The 12,986-nt window shown below is 39.9% G+C and overlaps 1 protein-coding gene across 3 annotated transcripts in view; it reads right to left on the reverse strand.

Annotated features, from left to right (window-relative positions):
* The window catches only part of rfx3 (regulatory factor X, 3 (influences HLA class II expression)), a 312,575-nt gene that overhangs the window by 58,310 nt on the left and 241,279 nt on the right, over positions 1–12,986 (reverse strand). For all 3 annotated transcript variants that reach the window (XM_073072399.1, XM_073072385.1, XM_073072389.1), the window contains one exon: positions 11,510–11,584. In XM_073072399.1, coding sequence (XP_072928500.1) covers positions 11,510–11,584 — 75 coding nt within the window. The remainder of the gene's footprint in view (positions 1–11,509; positions 11,585–12,986) is intronic.

The raw sequence follows: 12,986 nt of genomic DNA on the forward strand, positions 1-12,986 counted from the left end.
ACACTTTCATACCTATATTTTATTAAAGCTATTTCTCAATAGGTTTAACTGATCCAAATCTCTGTGTAGTCTATTTTCTCACCTGCACTTCATCAGCAGCGTCTTTTTCCCCTGCCTCACAGCTCAAGGAACTATGTTCAAGATCCTTATCCTTGCTGTTAGATCCCATTGTGGGCTCAAGCCACCTTAGTTAAATAAACCCTTACTGACTTAAGTCCTCCTAAGCACTTTTCCTTGCATTCACATCAAATGAATATTTGTTCTTTAGGCCCCTGGATCCACTGTATAAGTCACTTGTTCAGCTTTCACTTCTGCTCTCTGGCACGCTCTTCCCAGTGTTTCCTCTTGCCTTTCAAAAATCCTCTCAAACTTCTTTACTCATGTGCATTTACTTCCTTACTCGATTTTCTATTAACCCCTTTTAGAGTCAGGTATTTTGATCCCATGATTGTAAATTGCTTTTTTCTGCAGATGAAGAATAGTTGCTAAGCCAGAAGCTAGTAAAGTTTAAAAGCAGGAAATGGTGAAACTGAAAATAAATGTAATGAACTTATGTACAAATGGTCAATGCAACTCAGACTAAACCCCAGTTTTCTAACCATACATTACACCTAACAATGTGTTAGAAAATCTTCTATGTACCTATAAAAGTGACCAGATTATTTGCACGATCTTTGCACTTTTCTAGAAATTCATACTGGGTCCTTTAGGCACATGATGTACTCCAGCATAGAGGCCATCATGTATTCTACCTTGGATGTCATTTGCCAATTATTTTTGTGTGTAAGCAGCCCATTCATACCAATGCAGGCCTTAACTGTACAGCTGAGGCATGGTTTTGGCATGCTAAAAAGCAACCAGGCTTACCTGTTTTGTTGCTGGAGAGTTCCAGGCTTCAGTCTTCTTGCAGATGGATTTGACTGAGTATTTCCTGTTCATTTCCACCCACCACCCTGTGACTGGCAAGGACTTTCAGACCAGATTACAGAGCATGCATCACCTTACCCCAGTGAGTGTGATATCTGACCTCCATCGTCCCTTCCCCAAGTGAAGCTGTTCCTCCAACACCCTCCTCCAGATCAAATTCGGCTTGTTTCTCTCTTCAATTCAGAACCACCGTTTCTTCTTTTCAGGTGATCTGTAACTTACTGGATTCCCTTCAGCAGCTGTGTGAAATAGTATATGGCTGCTCGGAACCTTTGAATAAAACTGCCCCATGTGTTACGCCATATTACACTAAATTTAGGCCACTGGGTTGTTCAGGAGCACAATCCTCCCCAACATTGAGCAAGTCTGCAAAAGTTGGTGCTTTAGGAAGGTGGCATCCATCATTAAAGACTCCCATCATTCAGGACGTGCTCTCTTCATTTTAATACTATTGGGGAGGTGGTAACAAAGTGTGAACACCCACACCCAATGTTCTTCCCCTCTGCCATCAGATATCTGAATGGTCAATGAATCCACATACACTACCTTGTTATTCATCCTTTGCAGAAATTATTTTTATAGTAATTTTTATGTCCTGCATTGTACTTCTGCCGCCAAACTGGAGATTTCACATTATACGTCCGTGATAATAAACCTGATTCCATCACATATCTGATATTCTTTGTAGAAGATGGAATGGATAAGAAGACATAGAATCTGAGTCTCTCATTACAAAATTTCCAGTCTCCAAAATGTTGCTGCACCCATATAATTACATCTACACCAGTCGAAATTCCGGTTAACAACAATCTTTGGAATGCTATTAAAGCTTCAAAATGGTGTCAGCAGAGGACACCCACCTTTGGGCAGAATCTCACAAAGGACCATGTTTATGAAGTCCAGCATACACTGAAGCACTCAGTAAAAGGCACATCAAGAGATCAATCAACATTCAAACATGCTGACCCAGTGCCCACTTTGATGTTCAAATTAATTAGCTGAACATACAGAACATCGAGCAACAGGAAAAGATCCTACAGGAATTCTATTTAAAGACTCATTGAGTATCATTTGCTTCAGATTTTGCCCAGCTCAACCATGCCGACCATGGTGCCCACCTTACTAGTCTCATTTGCCCACATTGAATGATTGGATAGAGGAGAAAAATTGGGTCAGTATAATTTTTGATGGTTTCATCCATAAGGCAAAAGATTCACCAAGAACTAGTCCAATATTTGCCAGCAGCATTTTTTTTTCCAGAGGTGAGGTCATGCAAGTGTTTGTTCACTCTGATTATTTCCTGTTCCAACCTTTACATCCACATTTTATAGAGTGGGCCAGTGATAAGAGCACTGTGAATGTGGCCACGACAATGTGTGAGGCTAAAAGCTAGGAAACAGGACTTGATGATAATTCCACTGAACGCCTTGTGGCACTTGCTTGATTTCTGGCATAATCTCCCACTCTATCTGCTTCCAACTTTTTGAGCATGTCTAGGAAGCCACTTGATCTTTGCATTCTGCTGTGTAGTGTCTGAAAACCTTGTATGCCATTCCTTCCATGTTTGATATTCATTAAAGTTTGCTGATGACACTTGCAGAAACACCTCTTACTCAGGTTACAATACTCCTCCCCCTCTATTAGCTTTAGTTTGAGCTACCCATTCGGGATAAAGGGATGCCCTCACATGTTCATGCTTACTAGGAAAGTGGAGGAAGACAAGGCAGTGGATGTTGTCTACATGGACTTAAGTAAGGCATTTGACAAGGTCCCACATGGGAATCTGGTCAAGAGGGTTCAGTCACTTGGCATTTAGGATGACGAGGTAAATTGGATTAGACATTGGCTTTGTGAGAGAAGTCAGAGAGCGGTAGTAGTGGGTTGCCTCTCTGGCCAGAGGCCTGTGACTAGTGGTGTGCCACAGGGATCGGTGCTGGGTCCTTTGCTGTTTGTCACTGATCTGGATGATAATGTGGTTAACTGGATCAGCAAATTTGTGGACGACACCAAGATTGCGGATGTAGCGGAGAGTGAGGAAGGCTATCATGGCTTGCAGAGAGATATGCATCAGCTGGAAAAATAGCCTGAAAAATGGTAGATGGTACTTAATGCAGACAAGTGAGAGGTTTTGTACTTCGGTAAGACCAACCAGGGTAGGTCTTATACAGTAAATGGTAGGGCACTGATGAATTTGGTAGAACAAAGGGATCTGGGAAGACAGGTACATGATTCATTGAAAGTAGCATCAGAGGCAGATTGGCCTTCAAAAATTAATGTATTGAGTACAGAAGATGGAGGTTTTGGAGCATTGTGTGCAGTGTTGGTTAACTACCTACAGGAAAAATGTAAACAAGGTTGAAGGAGTGCAGAAAAATTTTACGAGGATGTTGCTGGGCCTGAAGCACCTGAGATATAAGAAAAGATTGAATAGGTTAAGACTGTATCCTTCAGAACATAGAAGATTGAGAGGAGATTTGATAGAGGTATACAAAATTATGAGGGGTATAAATAGGGTAAATGCAAGCAGGCTTTTTCCACTGAGGTTGGGTGTGACTACAACTAGAGGTCATGGGTTAAAAGTGAAATATGAGAAGTTTAAGGAGAACATGAGGGGAAACTTCTTCACTCAGAGGGTCGTGAGGGTGTGGAGTGAACTGCCAGCACAAGTGGTGCATGGGAGCTCAACTTCAATGTTTAAGAGAAACTTGGATAGGTACATGGATAGTAAGGACATGGAGAGCTGTGGTCCCGCTGCAGGTCAATGGCAGTAGGCAGTTTAAATGGTTTCAGCATGGACTACATGGACTAAAGGGCCTGCCTCTGTGCTGTACTTACTATGATTCTAATATTGAACAGAACTGAAAGTGTGTATTGAACATCAAAAAAACTCTTGTAAAATCTATGTGCTGCCTGCACTACAATCATTAGGCATGAATTATTGATGCAAGGTGTCGTAGTCATACAACATGGAAACAGGACTTTCAGCCCAACTTGTTTATGTCAACTGTGTTGCACAGCGAGCTAGTCTCATCTACCTGCCTTTGGCTTATAGCCCTTTAACTTCCTCCTATCCATGTACTTAATTAGACAGCTTCTAATTGTTGATAACATGCCCACCTCAACCACAATTTCTGGCAGTTCATTCCAAATATGTACCACTTTTTGCATAAAGGAGCTGTCCCTGATGCTCCTTTTAAATCTCTCACAAACATATGCCTTCATATATTTACACTCCCTCCCAGAGGAATAAAAAAACTCTGTCTTTGTCCCTCATGATCTTATATACCTCTATTAGGTCACACCCCAGGGGATAAATTCCTAATCTATGCAACCTCATCTTGTAATTCTGGCCCCCAAATCTAAGCAACATCCTGATAAATCCTTTGTGGACTCTTTAATTTAGTAACATTATTTCCTACACACAACTGTACACAATACTCCAAGTGTGGCCTCACCAGCGTCTTATATAACTACATAATGGGTGGCATGATAGCAGAGTGGTTCGCACAACGCTTTACAGTATCAGCGACCTGGGTTCAATTCCTGTTACTCTCTGTAAGGAGTTTATATGTTCTTCCTGTGACCGTGTGGGTTACCTCTGGGTGTTCCAGTTTCCTCCCACACTCCAAAGCTGTACTGGATAGTAGGTTAATTAGTCATTGGAAATTGTCCCGTGATTAGGGTAGGGTTAAGTTGGGGGTTGCTAGGCAGTGTGATGCAAAGGGCCAGCAGGGCCTACTCTGTGCTGCATCTTAATAAATAAATAACTTCTCAACTCAATGCTGGAAGAACTCAGCGAGTTTCAGCAGCATCAGAGGGAGGAAAGAAAGTGTCGACATTTCAAAATGTTGAAATAAGGTTGTGTGTTCCATTTGTAACCTCTTGTACTCAGTGCCCAGACTGATGAAGGCCAGCTAGCTAAGTGCCTTCTTCATCAACCCTATTTACCTGGGATGTCACTTTTGGCAAACTATTCACTTGCATTCCTAGGTAATTCTGTTCCATAACACTCCCCAGGGCCCTACCATACACCGTACAAGATCTATCCTGGCTTAACCTCCCAAAGTGTAATACCTCACACTTAACTGGATTAAAAACCATTTGCCAACCCTCAGCACATATATACAACTGATCAAAATCCTCCTGTCTACAGTTTTCATCACTGTCTACAACATCACCCATTTTGATTTCATCCACAAACATCACCAATGTCTTGTACATTCACATGCAAATCATTTATATAAATTACAAACAAAGCTCTCAGCACCTACCTGTGGCACACTAGACACAGGCTTACAGTCTGTTTCCTATCACTGAGCAAATTATGAATCTAAACCACCATCTCCCATTGGATACCATGTGACCTAACCTGCCAGGTTAGCCAGCCATGATGGTCTTGTCAAAGTTCTTGCTAAAGTCCATGTAGCCAAAATCCATTGCCCTAACCTCATCTACCCTCTTGGTTACCTCCTCAAAAAACTCCAAGAGCTTTGGTAGAACTGATTTCCCACACACAAAGCAGTACTGACTGACCTGAATCAGACCCTACCTCTCTAAACGCTGGTAGACCCTGTAAACCAGAATCCCCTCCAACAATTTACCTGTCAACAGTGTTAGATTCACTGGCCTATAATTTCTTGGCTTGATCGTGCTACCTTTTTTACACAATGGTACCAATTTAGCCACTTTTCAAGAACCTCACTTGTGGCCCAAAGCGAAGCATAATCTTTGCAAAAGCCTCCATAATTTCTTCTCTACCTTCCTACAAGGTCGGAGAATGCACCTGGTCTGTTCCTGGTTACTTATCCACCTTAATGGACTTAAAGGCCTCTAATATCTCCTCCATGCTAATCTGTATGGGGTCCAAGATAAACATCATTAATTTCCTCAACTCCTTTAATTTTTTCCATAGTACAAGTTGAAAAGAAATGTTTATTTCAAAGTCTCAGCCATTGCTTTTGTTCTACACACAGCAGCCATGCTGATATTTAACAGGATCTATTCCATTTCTAGCCATTCTTTTATTCTTAATATACCCATAGAATTCCTTGGGAGTTTGTGATACAGCTTGTGATCTCATTTGTTCTTGGAACTGGCAAATATAATGCTAAAATAGGCTCAGAATCCCAATATGCTGTTCTTGCTGCTGATCCAGTGGGTCCTCACTGTAACGCTGAGACCTCCATGCAGTTTGGTTTTCCAGTGAAATCTCTTGGCACTTATGTTGGTAGGATGCTATAACTGTTCAACAGTTTGTTAATATTTGGTTTTCATAGTTTTTGCAATCCTTCTTGATACACAAGAAGAGCTGAGATGGCTCCTGAAAGATGTATTTATATTCATATTAGAAAACAGAACACCCATTGTTATTAGTGGCTGGTTCATATTCCTCCACAGAAGGGGTAGATGGCCTACACTTGTCAGCTACTTACCATTCTACAGGTTTACTGTGAAGTGCTGAAGAACCATGAAAACCAGAGCTGTTTTTTGTTTATGCCGAGTTATTATTAGTAACATTAAATTACAGCAAACTGTATCTCTCACTCTACCATTCCATCAAGCTAGGAGATCAGCACTGGGTCAATGAGGAATGATTCTGCATTCTGGGAGTGATACTAGGTGTTCTTGAAAATGAAATGTCAGTCTCGTGGAAGCTGCAACACAAGACTACATGTGTACTAAAGAGCACGCAATAAATGGATGTATGGGATCCCATCAAAGCACTTCTCTCCCCTTTTGCCTACTTTTGATGTGTGGACAATAAACAGGCAAAAAGGGTAAGAGTAGAAGATTCTGAGAACACCTGCATCATGAACAGCAGGGTTAGCAAAAGAACTACAGGTGAGGCAAGTGGGATATGCTATCATTTTGTCAGATGTTGTGAGTAGATGATCTTGGCATCCTCCTGAGATCCTCACTATCATAGAAGTCAGTCTTTATTCCACGTGATGTCACAGCTTAGCACACAGGTTACAGCAAAGGCTATAAGAACAATAAATTCCTTTTGGTAGCAGAAATCCAAAATGAGCATCCTTGAGTCAAGTTGTTCCAGTTACAATTGCAACACTGGGATCAACCAGACCTTGTGCAATAATACCCAGTTATGTCCCATTGACATAAATCAGGAAAATACAATAGGATAATTACTGAAAGCTGGTTTACTCTCGATGCTGCTCACAATGGAAGGCATCTTCAACAGTGCTATCCTGCGGTACAAATGACAATAACAGAATTACTAATGCTTATAGTGGGCTTCATCATTACCACTCGGCTCCAGACCTATTTACAAGCATGGACCAAAGAGATAAATTCCAGAAGTGAGGTGAAAGGATTGCTTTGACATCAAGGTAGTAAGTACTTAACTGAGAGTGCCTTGAAGAAATTCTGAAAAAAACATCAATATGCATCAAGGGAAAAACAAAGCAAAGGCAAGAGTTATATCTTGCATAGAAAGCTGGTGTTGTTGTTGATCTATTCCACAGCTCCAGCATAACAGTACAGGAGATCCTCAGGGCCAAGTATCTCTAGCTGCAAATGCAGTGATCTTTTTTTCCCCATTATAAAACCAAATGCATTAGTTGATGATTGCACAATGCTCAATTCCATTCGTAACTCCTCAAAAAAATAAAGCAGTCTATACTTGGTTGCAGCAAGATCTGTACAGTTTTCCAGCATGGACCAAGAAGTGGTCCTTTGCATTTGTGCCACAAAAGTGTAAGGAACACCTCCAAGACTAAGTCTAATCACTTTTGTTTGATATTCAATTGCTTAACTGTTGCTAAGTCCTGACAATCAACATTCTGGAGGGTATAATGTCAACATTAACCAAAACTAAACTGACTAGCCATGGTTAATATGGTGGCTGGACGAGCAAGACCAGAGGCTGGATATTCAATTATTTCTTGATAACCTAAAGCTGCTTCATCACTTACAAAGCTCAACTAAGGAGAATTGATGGAATATTGTAAACGTGCCTGGAAGAATACAGTTTCAATAATACTCGATAAGCTTGACATATTCCAGGAACAGAAGCCCACAAGATTAACAGTCCATCTAACATCTTAATCACTGATTTCCTCTGCTATCACAGGAAAGTGGCTTCAGTATATGCTGTCCATAAAATGCACTCTTGTTAGTTGTATGAATTGCACTAATGGAACGTCCCAGTTCATAATCTCTACCACTAAGAAGTACTGCATCATTTTCTGAGGAGTTGCACATAGACTCGAGCATTGTACAGGAGCATGGTATACCATTACCTGCAGTGAGCCCCCCAAACTGCACACCATCTTGTCTTGGAAACATACTACCATTATTTATGTATTACTGGGTTGAAGTCCGGGTGCTCACTATCCACCAGCATTGTGGGAACAGATTCATCAGGATTGCAGTGATATAAGCAGGTCGTCCACTTCTCAGTGACAATTGGAGACGGGCAATAAATGCTGGTCTTGCCAGTAATCTCCATACGTTGAAAAATGAAAGAGGAAAAAGAATTACCTCAGTGTCAATAAATCAACAGACACATATGTAGTCCTAAACGATGCAGTGAGCAATCTGGGGAAATCAAAAACCTCTTTTAAATTTTGAACACTTTTGTTCATAAGTTCTTTTTAAGGATGAGGGTAGAAGTATGGAGTGGTAATTGAAGGGGAAAGGTCAAGTGATGAAGAATGCAGGAAAATGATTTGTGTGAAAGGTCTTAGCTTACTTAAGTAAGGCATGGCAAATATAGATACACAAATGGCTTTTTGCTCTAAGTGGAAGAGGAAAAAGTCATTCCAATTTTGATCCTTAAAACCAAATTGAACATACTGTGCACAAGCTAAGACAATTCAAATTCATCTGAGACTAAAGAAAAAGATACTTAAAAATCTGTTGGTTGATAAATACAATGCATTACATTACTCAAACCTGGTCCAGAATACATTGTATCCCTAGATACAAATGCAAATTTATATGCTGGAGAAAGAAACTTCAGGTCAATACAGGTCCTCACTGGGTTACAAGCGCCTACCTTATGGACTGCCCAGATATACGAAAGAACATTCAGGACATTGGTGAAATGGAGATTGCGATGGATTCGCTGGCTGCTGCAAGGTGCGATTATCATCTACTGGGTGGGATTGGAAGATTTCTGTGTGCCTTCTCTACCAACCCCCTTCCCAGACATGGTTTTGTTCATTTCCAACTTATAAGCAGTTTGGGGTATGAACAGTTCTCCAGAATGAAACCCTGTAGTAAACTGACTATGTGCCATTTGAACATTTGGCCATAAATTAATTCATTTTCACTTTTCACAGGTCCTCCTTGACCTGTTAAGTATTTCCAGCAGAATGAATTTTGATGGTTCAGCTGACAAACATAAATCATAAAATTTGCATTTATTATTTAATTTCATGCCATGCACTTTGTTCAGCTTTTTAGCATCAACAGTATTTTACTTTATCAGAATATTTGCTCTACTGGCTGAAGAGAGTTTGTTCATGTACAAGAAAAAGCAAACTTTCTTTTTATTCTATTCTTTGTTCTACATTTTATATATGCTAGTGTATACATCTGGCATATGAAACCAGCATTTAGGAGAAAATTGAAATGAGAAAAACACAGACTCAGAATGAGAAGAAAGCATGCAGAGAGCTCATGTGGCTAGTGATGTTTTGAGAGGGCTCTGGCATCCTGAGTGGCTGACATTCCCCTTAGATATTTAGTTTAAGCAATAGATTTGTTAAATGATACAGGTGATTTTTCACAAACTTACCATAATTTGAATAATCTCTTTGACAGGATAATTAAATAAAAAGCAATGTACTAAACCACCATAAGACCATAAGATACAGGAGTATCTTATGAGAATGAGTATCTCATTCTCCTGAACCCCATGGAATACAGCCCAAGAGCTGCCAGATGTTCCTCATATGCTAACCCTTTCATTCCTGGAATCATCCTTTGGAATCTTCTCTGAACCCTCTCCAATGTCAGTATATTCTTTCTAAAATAAGGAGCCCAAAACTGCACACAATACCAAGTGTGGTCTCATTAGTGCCTTACAGGGCCTCAACATCACATCCCTGCTCTTATATTCTATACCTCTAGAAATGAAGGCCAACATTGCATTCATCTTCTTCACCACTGACTCAACCTGGAGATTAACCTTTAGGGTATCCTGCACAAGCACTCTCAAGTCCCTTTGCATCTCTACATTTTGAATTCTCTCCCCATCTACATAATAGTCTGCCCAGTTATTTCTTCCACCAAAGTGCATGACCATACATTGTATTATATACATTGTATTTCATTTGCCATTTCTTTGCCCATTCCCCTAAACTGTTTAAGTCTCTGTTTCCTCAACACTACCTGCTCCTCCACCTATCTTTGCATCATCGGCAAATTTAGCCACAGATCCATTAATCCCATAGTCCAAATTATTGACATACATCATAAGAAGAAGCGGTCCCAACACAGACCTCTGTGGAACTCCACTGGTAACCGGCAGTCAGCCAGAATTGATCCTTTTATTCCCACTTTCTGTTTTCTGCCGATCAGCCAATGCTCCACCCATGCTAGTAACTCCTCTGTAATTCCATGGGTTCTTATCTTGCTAAGCAACCTCATGTGCGGCACTTTGTCAAAGATCTTCTGAAAATCCAAGTACACCACACCTACTACATCTCCTTTGTCTACCCTGCTTGTAATTTCCTCAAAAAACTGCAGTAGGTTAGGCAGGCAGGATTTTTCTTTCAGGAAACCATGCTGGCTTTGGCCTATCTTGTCATGCGCCTCCAGGTATTCCGTAATTTCATCCCTAACAATGGATTCCAACACTTCTCAAACACTGATATCAGACTAACTGGTCTAATGTTTCCTTCTTCTGCCTCCCATCCTTCTTAAATAGCGGAGTAACACTTGCAATTTTCCATTCATCCAATACCACAAAATGCTTCTGTTATTAACTGAGAAACAGGGTACAGTAGATTTCAGCTCTGCACATTCATGTTTCTCTGCTTGTCCTAGAGTAATGAGTGACAAGAATTCTCCTGGAAACATCCAAGTAGCTACAGTTGAACCAAGGTTGCAAAATGAAGAGTCATTTTCTTAATTGCCCGTTCAGCTGGGCTCTTGGCTACATCTCTGTTGTGAAATAATTACCTCACCTCATTCTGTGTTCTATTTTCTAGAGATATACACGGTCTAAAGTCTGAAACTAACAATATAGGAAAAATCTATAGGAATATCCTGCTGGTGTCATTTGCCTTCTAAAACGAGGCAAAAGTTCCACTCCTTTCAAAGCAAATTGGAAAATACAAATTCCGCAAGCCACAACCAGGTCTCTACTTTTTTTCCTCTAGAGGTGTCTTCATATTAGAGTTAGTGTAAGGAATTTCATTCCACTCTATTCTAATTCCATATCTCAAAATGACCATTTGTTTATTCTGGTAAGAGGAAGGAAAACAACACAGATGACAACAAGTTACATAAGAAGTTAAGACAAGCAAAATAAGAAGTGGCAGCAGAATAAATCAGAAAAAAAGCTCATGTAACATTAAAGATTTAAGTGGTTTTAAAGGAAGAGGCAACTTACATGGCTGTTGAGAAGAGTGCTTCTGTGAGCTGTCAAACCATCAGACTTTTGGAGTGTCTCAATCGCCATTTCAATCTGATGATAGATAGCATTAAAAAAGAGCTCAAGACAAGACAGTAAAAGCAGATTTAATTGAACACAGAAATAAATGAAAGAATAAAAAGGCACAACAGGAATTTTTAGTGAGAATGTTCCTAATGACATACTTAGTTTGTTGAATACATTATTTGTAAACAACTTAAAAAGCAAAAAGACATTCACGGATACAATTCATGCTAATAAACTAAAATAAACATTCAAATGCAGAAACTTTCATTTGCTAAGTCTCACACTAAACTATGCCCAGCTGCAACCGGTACAATTTATACCCAGCCCTGATTGCACAGAGCAGCTCATTTGTACATCATGCAGCAAATAACAATTTTTACATTGTACAGCACAAACTAACATGGTTACATGCTATGCAATTCTCAATGTTGTTCTTTAAGAATTATCTTATGCAAAGCAATTTGTCTGGTTACGATCCTCTTCATAAGCCAAATATGTGCAACAATTGTACTCATAGTGTGTAGATAACCTACAGAAATGATATTTTGAAAATATTTTGAAAGTGAAGATTACCAAGATTACAAAAGATTCCACGTGAAAGAATTAAAAGACAATAATCCATTCTGATCATTTTTAAAATCAAACTGCAAGAGTAAGCACACATTTGCCAAATGAATACTTGTATTAATTAAGCATAATTTGTTTATGCTTAAATACTTCTATCAGTTTTTTTTGCTTCAGATGTCATGTTGATGGTGAGCTGCTATCTTTCTGTTTGATGACAGCATGCAGTTCAAGTTCTGGAATAATATTGATTATATGACATACGGCCTGCAACAATTCTGGAGCTTTGACAAAAGAAACTGAAAATTAATTGATTTGTGATTAAGATCAACATAGTTGCAAGGATTATTAAATGTTAATTGGATGAATTAATGTGGGGAAGAGGTGACGAGATGAAAAATATTTGTTAAACATTACATGTGAATTGGTTGAAATTTAATGTACCGTACTTGTAGGATATATTTCAATCTTTAATTGCTGCTGAGCTCCCTCAAACAACACATAATAGACAAAGAATTAATAAAATTTTTTAAGGATGTAAGCAACACACACAAAATACCAGAAGAACTCAGCAGTATCCATGGAGGGGAGTAAGCAGTCAACATTTCTGCCTTAGACCTTCACCAGGAAAGGAAAGGGACAGGGGCAGAAGCCAGAATAAGGTGGTGTGGAGGAGGGGGAGGAGTACAAGTTGGCACGTTAGGTGAGACCACATGAGGGGAAAAGTAGAGGGTGGGAGAGAGGGAGAGCTGGGAGGTGATAGGTTGAAGAGATAAAGGGCTGAAGAAGAAGGAATCGGATAGGGGAGGGCAGTGGACCAAAGAAGAAAAGGCAGGTGGTGAGGAACTGAAGAGAGATGATGGGC

This window comes from Hemitrygon akajei, chromosome 2 (assembly GCF_048418815.1).
Source record: "Hemitrygon akajei chromosome 2, sHemAka1.3, whole genome shotgun sequence".
In the NCBI taxonomy this organism is placed as follows: domain Eukaryota; kingdom Metazoa; phylum Chordata; class Chondrichthyes; order Myliobatiformes; family Dasyatidae; genus Hemitrygon; species Hemitrygon akajei.